General features: G+C 36.7%; 3 protein-coding genes across 5 annotated transcripts in view; 2 read left to right on the top strand and 1 right to left on the bottom strand.

Annotated features, from left to right (window-relative positions):
• The window catches only part of spats2 (spermatogenesis associated serine rich 2), a 21,468-nt gene extending 21,023 nt beyond the window's left edge, over nucleotides 1-445 (bottom strand). The window contains exon 1 of one of the 2 annotated variants that reach the window (XM_046870545.1): nucleotides 130-445. The gene's annotated coding sequence lies outside the window, so the exon portion shown is untranslated. The remainder of the gene's footprint in view (nucleotides 1-129) is intronic. The other variant, XM_046870548.1, reaches the window with a different exon arrangement.
• A 6,085-nt stretch (nucleotides 446-6,530) lies between these two features.
• Nucleotides 6,531-9,963, top strand: pym1 (PYM homolog 1, exon junction complex associated factor). 2 transcript variants are annotated; one of them, XM_046870554.1, is made up of 4 exons: nucleotides 6,531-6,583; nucleotides 7,399-7,492; nucleotides 8,679-9,177; nucleotides 9,651-9,963. In XM_046870554.1, exons 1-3 carry the CDS (start codon nucleotides 6,553-6,555, stop codon nucleotides 9,166-9,168), a joined length of 615 nt encoding a protein of 204 aa, XP_046726510.1. In that variant the 5' UTR covers nucleotides 6,531-6,552; the 3' UTR covers nucleotides 9,169-9,177; nucleotides 9,651-9,963. The 2 variants fall into 2 exon arrangements, with proteins under 2 accessions (XP_046726510.1, XP_046726509.1); XM_046870553.1 differs by having other exon boundaries at nucleotides 8,679-9,963.
• Nucleotides 9,964-14,608: 4,645 nt separating this feature from the next.
• Nucleotides 14,609-19,354, top strand: LOC124399556 (matrix metalloproteinase-19-like). The gene is given in 10 exon segments (XM_046870550.1): nucleotides 14,609-14,916; nucleotides 15,066-15,157; nucleotides 15,550-15,656; nucleotides 15,659-15,679; nucleotides 15,919-16,131; nucleotides 16,356-16,601; nucleotides 16,728-16,811; nucleotides 17,618-17,782; nucleotides 18,085-18,209; nucleotides 18,690-19,354. Coding segments are annotated over 10 exon segments (1,401 nt in total). The 5' UTR covers nucleotides 14,609-14,808; the 3' UTR covers nucleotides 18,930-19,354.
• The last annotated feature ends 92 nt before the right edge of the window (nucleotides 19,355-19,446 follow it).

Raw genomic sequence — 19,446 nt, 5'->3', positions numbered from 1 at the left:
GTGTCTGCTGAACTGCGCTATAGGCAACAATCGCCTTCACTATTATGATGTTGATGATGAAACTAGCCTAGTACTAAGTGAACTGATACCATGAAACCGTGGGATATCTGCAAGAGGAAAAGCGCCTACCTGGCAGTCTGAAGTACGCGGTGTGGGTTAATGTGAAGCGTCTGTGCGCTTTGTGAATCGCGCTGGCTTTTTCTCAGCTCTCCTCACACGTCTCTCAGTCGCAGGCGCTCTGCCGCGTCACTTCCGAAAAATCGCCGACTTCAGGCATCCGCTATCAGTCGCCTTCTTCACACCCAGCGGCTTTCTACTCAGCCTTCACTCCCTTTATACACTCCCAAACAGCTCAGACTACATTTACATCCAGTGCACGCCCAGCTTTTAAACTAATACCAAAAAAACTTGCAATTATTCCCTATTGCTTCATCTTCATCGGGGTAGGTCCTTTTCTTCTTAGCTCCAGCCTATGGCTGATACGGTTTGATATGCTCACGGTATGGTAAGCTAGTATCACGGTTTCAAGGTATCATGGTATTTATAGAGCGTTTAAAAAACACACAAGGTGTTGAAAAACCAAAGCCAAAATGTCCAATTTGTATACATTTTCAAGCATTCATTTTCAGAATAATTAATTTGTCCTGGATAGAGAAGCATCCTGAGACTATCCTGGGAACACTGGGGTTATAAAAAGGAAAAATAACCAGAAATGGAATGTCAGTTGATATTATTAAAGAGCAAAACAAATTCCACCCAAAAAATAAACTCAACAATATTTTAGCAAAACTTGATTAAAAAGAAAGGGGTTGAGGGGGTACAAGCTTTTTGTATCATCTTCATCTTCCGAAATAATCATTTTATCCCAAATAGAGGATCCACAGGCTATTGTGGGAACACCTGGGTTATAAAAGGAACCAGAGCTACAATTAATATTAAAAATCAATCTTGTGTTCATTTATTTTCCAATAGCAAACTTTTCCAAAAAGTTTGGATTGGGCATCAACTGTAATGCTGCACATGATCAGACTGATGGCTAGCTTGTTCCTACAAGCATTAAGACATTTGGCATATATAATTATCTTAAAACTAGCTTAGAATTTTTCTCTCACTTATTATTAATATTATAATTAATTACTTATTTATACTTATTACTAATATTCCCTCTGTACCCCAGGCCATTGTATCATGGCTGACCCTGTGCTCTGACTTCCTAACGTCACATTTCTTTTCTAATAAAAGCATGGCAAAAAAAAAACTCATGTCTGTCTTTCAGCCATTACCTTAAGCGTGTATTTCAAAACAGAATAATTTTCAGTTCTGTCTTTCAATTTTTACCCTGATGATTCATTTGTTGCTTACAGCCGTGTGTGGCATTTGGTCTTTTATAGAGATTTGTGGGTGTCGCCACATGCAAATAAGCCATGTCAGAAGGGCATACATATAGTCTACATGCAAATACGAAAATTCAGAAAGAAATTTTTCAACACTGGCTAAATTCTGTGAAAATTCTTTGTTCAGTTTGGTATATGCAAACCTTTAATACACATTTGAACACACTGATAAAATTATGCAACCTACAGTCAGTGTTTATCAGTGTAGTTGTCATCTAATGGTTGTGAACAAAGACATCAAACTAGCACAGGCATAATGCAGGTTTGCTTAATCAAAAATCATTTGTCTAGTGTAGATCTATTCAGCAATACTGTGCTCTTCTGAGCATTTAATTCGTGTTGTGTATAATATAGCCAAGTCTTAGTCAGACCTTCTCCAACGATTTGCAGTGGCAGGCATTCAATATAAAATTATAAATCACTCCCTCTGTGCAGCACACCTTTTCATCAGTAGGCTTGTAATCTTATAAATACATTAGGCCAATATGTAGTTTATTTCTTTACTGCACACTTGGGCATTTTAATTCCTGTACTTTCCTCGTAGCAATTCAAACTAGTGTTAAAATGGATTTGCACAACAACAAACAATGAATGAATTACTTTTTCATAAGCTTATGAAATTAACAGCTACCTAAGAAATATATTTACAGCCACCATGATTTATACTAAAGCTAACAGAAGAAGTAGTATTGTTCATAACATGTATTTTAAATAAATCATATTGTCGATTCCACTTTCAAAGTCATGCTTTATATTCTACAAATAAAAAAAACAACACAAATTTTGCCTTACACGACTTCAGCAAACTAATAATGGGACAAATATTGTGGTCACTTTGGTAAACATACGTTTATACTCCTGGAAACTATTTAGAAAGGGGAGGTCTCTAAACACTTTAGAAAAGACAAATATATTATCTTTAAAAGTCAGAACCATAAGCATCCAAACGCCCTGGGAACTGCAGGTTATTACATTCTCTTTTCAGAGAGACACATTTTAGTATATACACTGAACAAAATTATAAATCAAACACTGTTTTTGCCCCCATTTTTCATGATGTACACTTTTTCGATGTACACAAAAGGCCCATTTCTTTCAAATATTGTTCACAAAACTGTCTAAAATCTGTGTCAGTGAGCACTTTTCCTTTGGCGAGAGAATCCATCCACCTCACAGGTGTGGCATATCAAGATGCTGATTAGACAGCATGATTATTGCACAGATGTGCCTTAGGCTGGCCACAATAAAAGGCCACTATAAAATGTACAGTTTTATCACACAGCACAATGCCACAGATGTCGCAAGTTTTGAGGGAGCATGCAATTGGCCCACTGACTGCAGGACTGTCCACCAGAGCTGTTGCCCGTGAATTGAATGTTCATTTCTCTACCATAAACCTTCTGCAAAGGCGTTTCAGAGAATTTGGCAGTACATCCAACCGGCCTCACAACCGCAGACCACGTGTAACCAGACCAGCCTCCACATCCAGCATCTTCACCTCCAAGATAGTCTGAGACCAGCCACCCAGACAGCTGCTGCAACAATCGATTTGCATAACCAAAGAATTTCTGCTCAAACTGTCAGAAACCATCTTAGGAAGCTCATCTGAATGTTCGTCGTCCTCATCGGCGTATACGACAGCGTGTCCTGCCAATATCCAGCAACTTTGCACAGTCATTAAAGAGGAGTGGACCAACATTCCACAGGCCACAATCAACAACCTGATCAACTCTATGCGAAGATGTGTTGCACTGTGTGAGGCAAATGGTTTCCGGACCCCCAATACATAAAGCTGCGCATTTGAGTGGCTTTTTATTTTGGCCAGCGTAAGGCACATCTGTGCAATAATCATGCTGTCTAATCAGCATCTTGATATGCCACACCTGTGAGGTGGATGGATTACCTCGGCAAAAGAGAAGTGCTCAGTAACAGATTTAAACAGATTTGTGAACAATATTTGAGAGAAATAGGCCTTTTGTGTACATCGAAAAAGTCTTAGAGCTTCAAATTCGGCTCATGAAAAATGGGGTAAAAACAGTGTTGTGTTTATAATTTTATTCAGTATAGTTCTGTAGATGTTGGTTCTTTGTTGTTATTAACCTTTACCATATTAGAGATAAATAAGTAAAGAAAGTATTAAGTTTAGAGGAGGATTTAAAGGAATGAAAAGTGATCAGAGAAATGTTCCAAACTGATCTTTTTTCACACACAGTAGTCTTCCCTGTCTGCAATCCATCTGAGCAGAAAATGGAACGACAAACAAAAAACCTTGGACATTGTTACTTTACTTTGATTTTTATTTACAAAGATTTTGAGCTAGTTACCTTTTTTTTCTGTGATATGGCTGTTTTTATCCTGGAGTCCATGACTAAAAAAACAAACCTGTTCCAGAAGCAGAGCAGCTTTAAGCCTCCCAGAGGGACCATGCAGCCAGATGACTATAAAATCTGTTTCCTTGCTGGAATAAAATACATTTTAGGTTAACTTCAATCAAAGTGCTTTGTTTGTTTTATTTATTTATTTATTTATTTTTGAAATTGTTGACAGAGAAGAGACTGATTCTCTTCTGTTTGAACACGTTAAAAGTGGATAATTATCCCTTACAGAGCTTGCTTCACTGGCTGCCTGGGGCAGGAAGGATCAAATTTGAAACCTTGTGTTTCTGGCATGAAAAGGCAAACGCACCATATCAGCTCCAAACCTATAATAGAGATGACTGGATTGGACAGCTGGACACACACTTGCATGCCAGCTAAGGTCTTTAACTTTAGGGCTGTTGGCATGACCGGTGCCCATGATCTCTGTGCTTCAGTGTCTAAACAACCATCATTGCGATCCTACTAGAAGGGTCACATACATAGATAACACACACAATATCTAGGGCAAAGTTTGTTTATGAGTAGGACAGTGGTTGAGCAGGTTGTACTGCACAAATTAAAGAATGATATTTTCAGTAGAATAAAGCCCCCACTTTTAGAAACATGGTTTTATACAATGAAATAAATATTCCTCCAAAAAAAGTTGCTACCCTAATAGATTCACTTGTTTGTCCTAGATTAAAGGGTCTCCAAAGAAAGATTTTTCTAATTACTTAACTGTTTGTTAAAGCTTTATAATAGGGAGGTTGTGAGGGATCCTGTCTTGATCCTGGAACACTGACCGTGAGGTGGGAGCACACAATAGATGGAAAATAATTTCATTGTAAGAAATTATTTAGAATATAAGGGGAAACCAGTGAACCTAAAAGGAAACCAATGAAGACAATGTAAGAATACGTGAACTTTAACGGCAAACCTAGAGCTTTAAGTTAGAAACAACAACAACACTGTTTTTTATTTAAACGTCTAAAAACATTGGTCCTATAATGTACTTAACAATATAACCAGGTTCAAGATCGAGTTATGCAAAGTTTTGTATTGGAATTGTAATTAACAGTGCGTTTTATGTTGCAATTGTCCTGTTTTGACCAGTCTTGCACTTTGTCTTTGTAGGACATTAGTTTCTAGTTTTGCAAATTATGAATGCTTACTGTGCTTTTCATGGCTGCACCTTCAGCTGTTTGCATCTTTACTCTGGATACAAGTGGCTGCCAAATGAGTAAATGTAAATAACTGAAACTATTCCTCTTTCTTCTGTTGCTTTCGGTTTGCTGAAGACTCGGCTAAACAGATGGTATTAGAAAACAACCACTTACAAACTAGAGACATGCAAAATTGCACTACATATCTGATTAGTTTATAATGCTAAAAATAGATATAGGTTTTACGTTTATTTCCGGGATACTGATTGTGTTTTTAAATCAATTACAGGAACAAGAAACAACAAACAGTACTTTCCCCCTCAACTTGTTTGCTTTACATCATAAGCTTGAACTAGTGTGTCTTAGCACATTCAGCAGTCAATAAACCACGGAAGCCCAATTTATTTGGGCTTTTTTCTGTATTTATTTTTTTTAACCAGTATATATACCAGTACAGTATGTCAAGTGTTTTTGAAACTTGAACTATGCAAGTACTGAAAAGAATGTTTCCTTTTAAATTTTATCTTGTGCATAGCTCATAACTGTTTAAAAGGATTAGCTAGCTTTGTTGGTATATGACTAGCATGATAAACTATCATAGCATAGCAAATTTTTTTAAATGGAAAGCATGACTTCCCCTACAAGTTCATTAACATATGCAATATAATGTTTCTCTCTTAAATGTAGAAATGTATCTATATTATTAATCTGGGTGTAATTCAATATTTAAGAACAGAAATCTCTCAACTGGTAATTAGCATAGATAAAGTGCTCAGAGATGCAGCAGTAGTCAGGAGCTGAAACAACAAAATAATAGACATGAATAGCAGACTTTTCTAGAACTGTTTTTACTTATTAGGAGACATTGACAAGAGACTGAGAATTAAACAGAATACCCAACTAACAGATGTAACACAACATACAGATATATTGCTATTATATTTCAGTGGCAGTCGCTTGTGCTTCCCCTATATTAAAAACCACCAACCGTCAGTAATTCATCATTATAAAACTCTTGCTATTCCTGCTAGTCAGACATAAACAAATAAATACTTTTCACTTGGCTACATCACTTGTGTGACTGGAAGGTCGAAGCATATGTTAAATCCCTGGAAATGGGACCAAATGACAGGAGCATGCAAATATAACACATAATATAAGATTCTTTAACAAATATTAGGCAGTTAGGAGATCTTAACTAATCTAACCCAATAATCTTGAAATAAAATAACAAGAAATTATGTAAAAGCTTTAGATTACATTTGATCATATTTACATTATATTCAATATACAGTAAATACTTTATTGTCAGCAGAGTGCAAAGCCAATGACTTATTTAGAGAATATGCCCAAATTGTGTAATAATAAGGCAATATTTTGAGTCTTGATTTTAACTTTTAGTTGTTTTTTTTTATATCTTGAAAAATAAGATAGAGTAAAAACAATTCATTATAGGCATTAGATTAAATGATACATATATATTATTTTTTAAATAAAGCCAAATACATGCATTAGATTATTTGTGATTTTTTTCAATAATTTTAATTGGTCAAAACGTTTATATAACAATTATACAATTACAAATACAATATATTAAATCTTTTCCGCCACGTGACCGGAAGTACCACATCTGTTAAGATGGCGACTCCCTATGTAACAGATGAGTCTGGTGAGCTTTATGATTTTGTTGTCGTTATTAAACCCAGTATAGTCACCAAGTTTGAGAGTTTATTCGACATTTTTACAGTGAACACGTCTGAGCAGTGGATCTGATCAGTTTCCGCTGGGAAATGATGAATCCAGGCACAATGTCGGTTAGCGGTGTAGCACGCGCGCGCTTAGCCAGCTGTCAGTCCTGCAGTTTGAATGAACCTCCTGCCTTCTGTCCTGAAATAGCGGCCGGTCACATCGTTGACTTATATAACGCTTTATCTTCAATTCCCACACTTGTATTTAACATGCATTAGTTATTTTAATCAAACCACGAACCGTGTGTTTCTTTCTTCCTTAGGCTAAGCTAATAAGCTACTCTCTTTGAACACAACGCATCGGTCGTTACTGGCGGTGCAGTGAAGTGCAAAGCTTGAATAACTCACCAGAAACACATTGCAGCACGTTTTATTTAGGTATATTACACATAAATAGAAACTTAATTCAAGTTCCATTGATTTTTAAGAAGATATTAATTTTTATACAAGCCCTGATTTAATTCCCCTTATTAATTCATTCAGAATTCAAATTTGTCCACCCTGGGATTGTTACAGTACAACACAATGCACAAGACAAACTGATGAAAATTTGCATTGCGAGCACCATAAAATCAAACTCGATGTGCAAAAGATTCTTCTTGTTCCGTATTTATTAACAAAAGTCACATCTATCTGGAAAAAAAAATACAACCCATAACGAAAAACATGAATTTCATCTAGATGATAAATCTGATAAATCTTTTTATTGAAATTGGGCTCTTGCATGTTTTTACAGGAAAGTATATTGCAGCTACGCAGCGTCCAGATGGGACATGGAGGAAACCTCGGCGAGTGAAGGATGGATATGTGCCCCAGGAGGAGGTGCCTGTGTAAGTGGCATACATTTCTAAACACACAACTACTTGCATGCGGAACCCTACTTATTATGAAACAAAGAAAAAAGAAAGAGACTTTTAATTGTCTCACATACATTACAGCATAGTGAAATTCTTTCATTTATTTAGTGCCCTACGGTTGAATCCTTAAACTTCCGATCGGTAACCCAGAGCCTTGAACATTAAGCTACCACTTCCATTTCACAAATCTCAGCTTGTCAGAAAACTGGGGTCAGACCACACAGGTTCAGCCATGGTTTGGCATCCCTGGACTAGATAAGGATAAGTGCCTTGCTCAAGAACCCAACAGATTCAGCTTGTTAGGGCTGGGTCTTAACCCCCTGACCTTATGATCAGTATCTCAGAGGCTGAACCTCCGCTGCAATCATGACGTCTTGTAAGTCAGTAATTAAAGTGAAATCTGTCGAGTTCTCAAATCTGATTGTTCAGCAGGTAGTGATTAGTTTCCTCTAACAGCAAGATTTATGTGAATGCACCTGGACAAACATCACCAGCTAATTTGCTGTTAAGCATAATTTACTGGACTGGACATTTATACTGAATATGAAATAGATTTTTGAAAAGATTTTTGTTGTCGTTGATAGAATGCAATATTTTATGATTTTATTAAATATACTGTTTGACTTGCTTTGATATTGCCATGAAAAATGCCACTGATGCTGGCATGGCATCAAAAGAGCATTAAATATCGTAATGTGCTTGTTCTAATATATTACAATTTCCACATGAACAGCTCAATTATGTTAACGAGTTTGATTTCATAATCTAAGTGTCATTTAGCAAGGGAGGAATCTTTGGTCAATGGAGGAGATGTTAAAGATTGATGGACAAAATTGACACTGCTTTGTAACAGTCAGTAGGTTTAGCACCAATGGAGGGTCTTAGAGTTTCTCTGTAAAAGTTGTGACAGTGACCATTTTTACAATTTTTGCTTAATGAACTTCAATGTATCTGATGTTCTATGATTTAAACATAAAACATAATTATAAACTCATAAAAAAACATGGCTTCTAGTTTATTCCTATGTAAAAAAGAAAAAGTTGACAAATTGCTGTCATATTACAAATATTTATTTATTTGTATTTTTTTACTACTATATAATGCTGTGGCTGTTAGGTAAATGATTATTTCTTTTATTTTTTTTCCCTTCTATGACCAGATATGAGAATAAATATGTGAAGTTTTTTAAGAGCAAACCAGATCTCCCCCCTGGAATGAATCCAGATGATGCAGCTGCCGCCAGGCAGCAGCAGCCAGCAGCAGTGAAAACAGAAAAGGAGAACGAGACGTCCAGCCTGTCTAAAACGGCCAAGCGCAACATGAAACGCAAAGAGAAACGTAAGCAGCAGCAGACCCACGGTCAGCATGAAGCCAGCAAGGAGGTGGAGGCAGTTACAAGTGAGTTGGAGAAGGTTTCGTTTGCAGCTGAAGAGCAGAACAGCCCGGCCGCCTCTGCAGACCGGTCCGCCTCTGCCACAGACAAAGCCAAGAAGATAAAGAACCTGAGGAAAAAGCTGCGCCAAGTGGAGGAGCTGCAGCAGAAAGTGGACTCAGGAGAGCTGCAGAACCCTTCCAAGGATCAGTTGGAAAAATTGGGACGAGCTCAAGCCTTACGGGAGGAGCTGAGGCAGCTGGAGGAAGATTTGTAAAGCAAGATGGTGTGTTATAAGCAGAGGGGGCCACGGTGTAGTGTTTTCTTTCTGTATATACATATTTTTTTCAGAAAATAGGATAGATCTTCATTTATTCACATTGGTGAAATTCCAGTTTTGTGAATCCCCATCCCACAGGCTTGTTTCATTCTATTCTGCCAATCTGTGATACAGGGATATTTAATACAATCTTATTTCTAAACGTAATAGTGCAGATAGTGCTCTTCAGCCTCACCCATACAAACAGTACAATTCTTTTTTTTTGTGTGTGTATAAAGTTTAGTCATGACAGTTCTGCACTCCTGCTGGGTGGACTTTGCCAAAAATGGACTTGGGAATAGCTTAGAGGAGTGAGAAAGCCTTCAGTTATTCTCTTTAAAAATCTCACTGAGGCCTCTGTTTCCTCATGATGGACATATCATGGTGGGATTCCTCCATGATGGTGTGCATTGTTGACACTACCTTTTTTTTTTTTTTAGACAGAATGAAAGAACAGACTGAACACCGAGCCACTCTGAGGACACAGTAAATAGATGCATTTTCCTTTTTCTTGTTTTAACATTTGTGACTGCAGTACCAAACTTAACATTGTAAAGCATGTTGTACCTCTATGGGTTACTTCTAAAACTCATCTAAATTGGCCATCTATGGACTGAATAAGAAAAGACAGTATTTAAGTTGTCAGCCATGTCATTTCTTTCTTTCAGAAATACTTTTTACTATGTGTTGTTTTTTATCGTAGTAGCTGTTCAATATTAAGAAGTGTTGTATTACATTAAAGTATAAAAGACATCTAGCTTGTTTTAGATGAAAGTGTTCGGATGAAACCTCCACTACACAATACTTTTCTAAACATATCAAAAATGTATCAGGTGTTTCAAATGAATGACGAAGGGTAGGGTGTGCCAGGCCATTGCAAGGCACCAATTATACATATAATTCATAGCTAAAGAGAATGTTGAGTCACCAATTCATGTACTGGCAGGATTTTAGGAGATGGGTAGGAAACCAATATGTAACTGGAAGAACAAGTGAAAATACAGCCAGACTGCAACCTGAAATGAGGTAAGTATTAATTCTGGAGCTGTGAGTTATAAATACTACCAACTGTACCACCCTGCTGCCTGAGGATTTATTCACCTTCAGTAATTGCTTTGTAAGGATTGTGAGCCTTGTGTGCCCACATTAGGGCAACTTAATTTAGCCAATCAACCAACTGGCATGTTTTCTCTGGAAACTCTAACTCTTGGGTTTGACATTAGCTGCAAAGCAAACATCAATGAGTCATTCTTTTGGAAATATTGCCACTTAATTATTACTTCAAGGTACAGTACCAGAAAAACATGATACTAAGGTCTTGAATACTGCAAATGTGGCATTTAGTCCTTTCAGGTTAATATAAAATCTTTTTATATATATATATATATATATATATATATATATATATATATATATATATATATATATATATATATATATATATATATATATATATATATATATTTTATAATATATAATTGTATTTTAGTTTTCTAAGAAATCTTCAAGTTCTCCTGCCTAAATCTGTCACCCATCCAAAGAACTCTCGAGGAACCTCGAAGAAGACAATTTAGGTGAAACCAGTATAATATATTTTGATCAACATGACATCATAATGTAGGAAATAGCAGACAATTGTACACAATCGATTAAATGAATGTAACAAAGCATTTGCAATTGAATCAAAGCAACAATAAATGTTTTTATGATGAGCACAAGTGACTACATGATGTGGAGTTTAAACAAGTAGTTTTGAGAATTTCATTTCTGATCTGAGAAATGCTCCAATGCACCTGAGAAGAACTGTAATTTAAATTATCGATAATATATGGCTTCTTATTCTGTAAATGTTCCTTCGGCTCTGGAAACTCATCTGGACAAAATCTTAAAAGCAGAAACAGGCGAGAGATGCTGTAAATATTCAGTTGTCATGGCCCTGGCATTGCCTACGCATCTGCTTTGAAATGATCCGAAGTTTTTAATAGGCAACATACTGGAAAAAATGAGGGAATGTTTGCAGGGGAAATTTACTGCACATTTTAATCACTTCAAAATGTAGATGTTTCCCTTTTGATCACAGAGTAACGGGTTCGGAAATGGTTTATCCTGTAAATCTACAACAATCAATAAATGGTGAGTTAGAGTTACAGAAACAGAACATCCAATCTGAAGCCATTGTGACTTTATTGTTTCTGTAGTGAAGCTGGACCATTTGAAGATTTTCATTGATGGTATCAGTTTTATACAACAGCTGCACTTATTTAGACTCATAGACTAGTCATTATCATAAAAGCAGCTGTTTGAACTTCATCTTCAAGTCTTCAATCCTTACTATTTTTACAGTGGTAGGGCACATTATCCTGTATGGAGGATGCCTTGATAGTATGTAACAACCTAGGTAGGTGGTACATGTCAATGTAACATCGACTGCCTTTTTCATTGGACCACAAAAAAACCAGAACATACCTGAACACACCACAAGACCTGCTGGTTTGAAGATGCTAGAGACCCAGTCATTTGGCATTGGTGCTTGGTGAATGAGAAGAGATCTGGGTGATTTTGATTTCGCAGGATACCCATATAAAAGATTGAGGGGTATCATTACCCCTGACAATTTGGCCCTTGTCAAAGTTGCTTAGATCTTTATGCTTTCTTATTTTTTTCTGCTTTCAACAAATCAGCTTCATGAACTGAATGTTTACCTTGTGCCTAATATATTCCAACACCCTGACAGGTCCTACTGGAACAAGAAAATCACCTCTCAGTCATTTTAATGTTATGGTTCATCAGTGTACATTTTCTGGGCTAACATTCAATTGTATTGATTGTGGTGTATTTATTTTTATGGCTTTTTCTATGACTTATGTCTGTCTATGTTAATTGTTACAACATTTATGTATTTACCATGGCATATTACAAAATCTGTCTGTGGGAGGATAAGGTTTTATTATTTTTTAGTCATTTAAAACTATTCTAGTGGCCTGCCTGAAACAGGACAATAAATAAGAACAAAAGGCTAGACACTATATTAGCGGAAAAAATAAAGGAGTGCGGATTAGAACAGATGGATGTCTGTAAAAAATTACAAAGTGTCTTCAATTAAACTTGCTTTTTATAATAAAAGCATTTATATAGAAACATGAAAGTAAACAATGATAGAACCAACAATGGAATCTATTGCTCGCTGCATAAAAAATATCCACTTGTCAAAGTTATCAATTCATTCCGTGTTTTTATTTTTTAATTGTGTAAGCTGTGTGGGAATTTATGAAACTATTCTCCATCTGTCACCAAACTAAACCACAAGGGATGGGCCATTAAAACTGTGACAGATTCTGCAGTCATCAGAACAGAATGTTCCATTACCTCAGTAAAAATAATGATTAAAGAATGAAATGTGTATATAGACACACACTGAACAAAATTATAAAAACACTTTTGTTTTTGCCCCCATTTTTCATGAGCTAAACTCAAAAATCTAAGACTTTTTCGATGTACACAAAAGGCCTATTTCTCTTAAATATTGTTCACAAATCTGTCTAAATCTGTTACTGAGATGTTACTTGCCGAGAGAATCCATCCACCTCACAGGTGTGGCATATCAAGATGCTAATTAGACAGCATGATTATTGCACAGATAGGCTGGCCACAATAAGAAACCACTCTAAAATGTACAGTTTTATCACACAGCACAGTGCCACAGATGTCGCAAGTTTTGAGGGAGCATGCAATTGGCCCGCTGACTGCAGGAATGTCCACCAGAGCTGTTGCCCGTGAATTTAAAGTTCATTTCTCTATCATAAGCCGTCTCCAAAGGCGTTTCTGAAAATTTGGCAGTACATCCAACCGGCCTCACAACCGCAGACCACGTGTAACCACACCAGCCCAGGACCTCCACATCCAGGATCTTTACCTCCAAGAGAGTCTGAGACCAGCCACCCAGACAGCTGCTGCAACAATCGGTTTGCATAACCAAAGAATTTCTGCACAAACTGTCAGAAACCGTCTCAGGAAAGCTCATCTGAATGCTCGTCGTCCTTTTCGGCGTATACGACAGCGTGTTCCAGTTCCTGCCAATATCCAGCAACTTTGCACAGCCATTGAAGAGGAGTGGACCAACATTCCACAGGCCACAATCAACCACCTGATCAACTTTATGCGAAGAAGGTGTGTTGCACTGTGTGAGGCAAATGGTGGTCACACCAGATACTGACTGGTTTTCAGACCCCCCGAACCCCCAAATACAGTAAAACTGCATATTTTAGAGTGGCTTCTTATTGTGGCCAGCATAACACACCTGTGCAATAATCATGCTGTCTAATCAGCATCTTGATATGCCAGACCTGAGATATATATATATATATATATATATATAATTTAATTTCAATTTTTTATTTGTCCTCCCGCAATGGGCGCATTGGGTCGCAAGGTTTGCCGTTTCTGTAACCGCTTTGTTACGGGGTCAGGTTGCTAGCCCAACACCCACCCTCCTCCTTTTACAGCCGAGCTTGAGACCATCCATAGCAGTGGGAGTACTGGAGAAGTACACCCATGGGGTTAAGGGCCCAAGTGTGGCAGCCTGGTATGGCTGGAACTTAAACCCACAACCCTCCAAAGTCCAATGCCTTAACGACTAGGGTACCACATCCCCTGCATTCTATATTCCTTATTTTAATTAATTATATTGCTAAATATTTATTTTAATTAATGAATATAATTACATAATATTTTTATAGGCATTGAGAATTGCACATATGTTTCTCAAGATCATGAAAAAGATTTTCTTGTAAAACAACAACAAAAAAAAGTAGCTGCAGATTTTCTGGTGTAGCTGGTCAATACAAAATTCTGTGAAATAAACTTAATTATGTTAAAGCAATTAAATTCACATGTATAAATGTATTATAATAAAATTATTCATTTCAGATTTTTATTATTCACCAGTATACTATGACATTTTATGTAGTAAAATATATTTATGTCTATAACAGAATGTCTGAGGCTCGAAACCACAGGTTTTTACAAAAACTATAGCACTCTAATGAAGGCACTGTTAAATAAAATAAGTTTTAAGGAGGTCAATACAACTGAAGCACCACAATTTTCAAGAATCTTTCTGGCCTCTGAAACATTTTAATCCCATTTCCCACAAGTGTATTAAGTTTATGAAGTTTAGAGCAATTAGACAAGTGAACTTGTATGCAGATAACAGTTGTCAGATTTGAATGTCACTGGTGCCTTTGGGAGACTTTGTCATGGTGTTGCCCCCCTCTTTGGGAATTTAATAAGTCGGTTTTGACATTCCTGAGTGATGGAAAACGCAGTGGGTAAAACCAAACGCCTTCCTTGTTAAAGGGTATAAATGCAAACATACTCCCTGGAGAGCAGCAGAGATTTAGTAGACCGCTCCAGGATTTAGGCCCTGTGAGAAATCTCCATGCACAAACAAGGACTGGATCTCAACAGCTTATGGTAACAGAATTCAATTTGCAAGTGTTTTATTAAACTGCTCTTCCTTTCCAGCTCATTTGCACAGTAGGATATCAGGGAAAATCTTGTGACCCTGAAGAGTAACAACCGTGAAGGTTTTCTTTCGAAATGTGGATGTTTCAAGCACTGAATATGGGACCTGCCATAACATTTCTGCTGCTGATTTGGATGCCATTGTTTACTGTGTCCCATCAAGCAGAATTGGAGCTTGCTACAGTAAGACCAGCATTTGCTGTTCTTTTGAATTTCATGTGTCAACAGAATCATTCATCTCATTCATTTTGTTTCAGAAATAATAGAGGATATTTTAGAGCATAACTGTTCTCTTTAAGGACATCTTACAAAATGTTATATCCACTTCTCAGAACTATTTAAAGCGGTATGGCTATTTGTCTACATCACTTCTTCCTTCTCAAGAGCAAGAATCACAGTTGGAGTTAATAACTGAGGCACTGAGGTAACATACTTTTTACTCCTTCTCATGTTTTCTAACAAGCTTAAAATGCACACATCAATTAGTATTAGCAGTTTGTAGACTACTGTGAGTTTAAAGTCAATACATCCTATAACACCATTCTATCACGCTACTTTTCAAGGTGAAGGTATACAGATCTGGACCTAATTTTCCAAAAAGGATTGAAAAGTGTCCTAAAGCAACATTTTGTCATGTGCAGAAAGTGTTCATTGTGATGTCTGATTTAATATTTCAAAGTTTCATTGTAATGAATAGTCTCATCATATGAGAGAAATCTCCCAAATTCCAACAATAAGACTAATCAGAGAATCCTTTTTTTAATAACTGAAGTTTTTTGTGTGTGTCTCTCTCTTCTTGTTCGTACTTTTCATTAGAATATTCCAGAATGTGACAGACCTACCAGTCACAGGGAGCTTGGACAACGCCACGCTAGCCATGATGAAAAAGCCACGTTGTGGTGTTCAGGACCCTTTTAACAACAAAACTTTAAATATCGAATTCTAGGTGAGTCACAAAATAATTTCAGAGCTCTGAACTTGATAGAGATGAATGCCCAAATGATTTGACAACTTATACGACAGTTCATGTTCCGGAACAAATCTGGAATTAATTTGTTTTATTTGTTGTATAAATATCTTTTTTTTTTTTTCAAAATCTTTGGCTTACTGTTAAAAGCTGTCAAACTAAATTCACCAGATAAAAAAAACAGTACAGAATTTGATTGCTGCTATGTATCGTGACAGGTTATTGGCGTAAGAAGAAGCTGACTTACCGTGTTTATAACTACGCCCCTGGATTGGGAATGGCTCAAACACGGGCGGCCATAAAAGCAGCGTTCAGGTACTGGAGTGATGTTGCACCTCTTCAGTTCTATGAGGTCACTGAAGGAAATGCTGACATCAGAATGTCCTTCCACAAGAGAGACAATATCTGTCCTGTGCCATTTGATGGACCAGGTGAGAGTATTTTCTCTTGAAGCACCACTCTTGGTCTTGACCATAATCATTTTTAGTACACATAATTAAAATGACTCGCAGTTAGAGTCATGAAGTGCATTATTTAAATGTTTATAGATAATGCAATACAATACAATATACAGTATGTTCTATGGAAATGTGCGTAGATGATAGGAATGATTATTAATACACTGCCAGGTAGAAATCCTGTCCTCTTCCTGTAGGAGCTGTTTTGGCTCATGCTGAAAGTCCAGAATCTGGCATAGTGCACTTTGATGCAGAGGAACTATGGACTGAGGGCCGAAGCTACGGAGCAAATCTGCGAATAGTAGCAACTCATGAGATAGGTCACGCTCTGGGTTTAGACCACTCACAGTATTCCAGTGCTGTCATGGGCCCTGTGTATACTGGATACCATGACGACTTTAAGCTCCACCCTGATGATATTCACGGGATCCAGGCACTGTATGGTGAGAACAGGGTTGGGGCTCAATCCTACATGCTGCATAATGCTGAAATCACAGATTCTGCTCTAACATTTGCTGTACATGCAGGACTAGGAATCTGAAGACTTCTTCTTCGTCTTTTCTTTTTAGGAAAACCAGTGGAACAACCTGAAATTAGCTCCACCTCACCTCCCCCTGATCCTTGCAATGCCTCATTGGATGCTATAATGTTGGGTAAACACATTTATTACTTATATAAATTTAGTGTGTACTAACTCTTGCATTCTATTTAAATTGAAATGCCTTTATGGCTCCTTTATGATTTCGTAGTGCAGGGACATCTCTCTCTCTCTCTCTCTCTCTCTCTCTCTCTCTCTCTCTCTCTGAGTAATGCCGTGATGCTAACCAGTGAACGACTAAAAGATGCTAATGATGGTAAACTGAAGACACATTCTTGGGGTCCTTGATCCACATTATAAAAGCACATAATTCTGACTGGCAAGAAATAAAACACATAGGAAAATATTCAATGCTAGGGTTTTGTTATCTGACCCAGAGTGAAGAGGAGTTATGTAATCATCCTGAAGTGGGTTATTTTGGTGTTTTGGTCCAATTTTAATTTCTTAACTTATGACACCATTATGTTTATAGTTATCTGATCTTATGCAACATCCTTGAAACAAGTTAGTTCCTGTAATTGCTTACAACTTTTATAAACCTTCACCAGCCTCTTTGTTCTCACCCATGAAAATATGCCAAAAACACCACAACACAGCAGAACCCTGAACATGCAAAGCCCTCTACTGAAGACCTTCCTGAGGTTAAAAATCTTTTCATGTTTTATGTTGTGTATTAACAATACAAGTCCCTTCAAATATTCCTAAGAGTATAAAAACAACAACATTTTTTTTATTTAAAGCAAGTGCATTAATATAAAAAAAGTACTTCCTGACCAGTGCTTTAATGTAAAATGGCAACACCTTTTGGCCAATCGGATGCAGGGATTTTGTATATACATTCTAAAAGTAAGTTCTGTTTAGGGCCGTTCCACAAGACGTTTGCATTCAGCAGAGAGTATGTATGGACAATATCAGATGAGGGCTATAACACACCAATACGTATTAGCATCCTGTGGAAAGAACTGCCTGGTTATTTAAATGCTGCTGTGCATTCACAAAGAACCAACAAGTCCTATTTCCTTAAAGGTAAAGCCTCACTTTTTACTTATTGTTTTACGTTTGACTGTTTGGACTTGTTTGATTACATTCCTAAAGGCTGTTTTTTTTTAATAGAAATGAATATGATTGGCCAGCAAAGCAAATTCAGACACTTAGTAGTCACTTTCGTTACAGAGTAAATTATTTTTACCCATTTTGTTTTTGTTGCAAATTTAGTAATTCACAAAGAAAATTAGCAATTAAATTAAGAAAATGAAGGCTATAATATTTCCTTTGACTGTTTGTTTGAGTTGTCATTGTTTAAACTAAATCCCCCTCCCTTCTTTCAGGTGATAAAGTGTGGAGGTATTCCGGCTTTAAGTTGGACCATGGTTATCCCAAACTGCTTGCTATCCCTCCAAACATCGAGGCAGCCTTTTACTCCCATAGCAGTAAAAAACTCATTTTTATCAAGGTAAAGCAGTCAGAACATGCACTTAAGCTAAGAACATAATGAAAATTTTTGAGTTATTTATACAGTTTAGCATTTTATTAACTGCCCCAAGCAATCTGTTTAGCTTTAATAGCACATTTAGTACTTGTGGAACATAAAAAAAGGTATATGTATTGTATATCTTAATATTATTAGATTAAATTCAATTATAAAGATTTCAATTATTAGGAAAAAAAATGGAAATATGGATTGAATAACAAAGGTGAATGCAGCAAATACATTTTTTTTTCTGTTGGCAAATAGATTTTTTAAACTGTAAAGGATTAATTAAAAAAATGTTGAGTGATGGATTCATTTTGCATTGAAAGTAGGATTTGTTCTATTAAAGTGCCTAAAGTTTCATATACTAAATATTTAATAACGACTATCGGGCCCAGTTGTTTAAATAAAACAAAATCAGTTAATTTACTAGATAATTGCAGGTGCTTTTTCATTTCTTAGGGTTCGGACTACTGGCAGTGGGATGAACTGGGCTCCCGTGATGAACTACAACAATTTCCTAAACCCATCTCCAATCTCATCCAAGGGCTGCCATCCAATCCAGATGCAGCATTTACCTGGAATAATGGTCACATTTACGTTATTAAAGGAGACCAGTACTGGCGTGTGAACCCCAGAGGAATTATCGAGAAGGCTTACCCACTAAGCATGAGAGAGCGCTGGATGCAGTGCTACCACTAACTCACACACAACAAAACAGTCATGATTTAACCTACACTTAGCATTAAGCCCTTTGAGTCGGAGATTTAGAACATGAAATACATATACAATATTATGTTATATTATAATAGGAAAATATACTAAGAATTTCTGTGCTGAATTTACTTACTATGTCCATTTATCCAGAGCCTTCCTCTACTAATGCAAGCACAAATCTTAGACACAGGATTTCTGTGTTGGAACGAGTGTAGGTCTCATTCTGTTTAAAAATGATAATTATAACACATCCTGTTTTGAATTCCACCTTTATCAATTGTTTGTACTTGCAGAGCAAAAATGCTTACCAGTGATAGACATAATCAAGCTCAGTTGTTTTTAATATACACAAAAGGCCACCAGTGACTGTGAATCTCACAAGTGCTATAAAATTTTAGTTAATGATGCACAGTATATTGGACGCATAATATGTGCATGTGACTATTCTAGCTATTTCAGCAGTCTACTCTCTTTCACAAAACAAACCTTTAGGAACCTAGTT

Source organism: Silurus meridionalis, chromosome 17 (genome assembly GCF_014805685.1).
Source record: "Silurus meridionalis isolate SWU-2019-XX chromosome 17, ASM1480568v1, whole genome shotgun sequence".
NCBI lineage: Eukaryota > Metazoa > Chordata > Actinopteri > Siluriformes > Siluridae > Silurus > Silurus meridionalis.
This window is presented reverse-complemented; position numbering and strand designations above follow the sequence as displayed.

What these genes read in the sequence shown, in the direction of transcription:
- pym1 (XM_046870554.1), top strand. Translation starts at nt 6,553, where the DNA reads ATGGCGACTCCCTATGTAACAGATGAGTCTG. An exon ending in CTATGTAACAGATGAGTCTG is followed by an intron (nt 6,584 to 7,398) that starts GTGAGCTTTATG and finishes ATGTTTTTACAG; the next exon opens with GAAAGTATATTGCAGCTACG. An exon ending in CCCCAGGAGGAGGTGCCTGT is followed by an intron (nt 7,493 to 8,678) that starts GTAAGTGGCATA and finishes TTCTATGACCAG; the next exon opens with ATATGAGAATAAATATGTGA.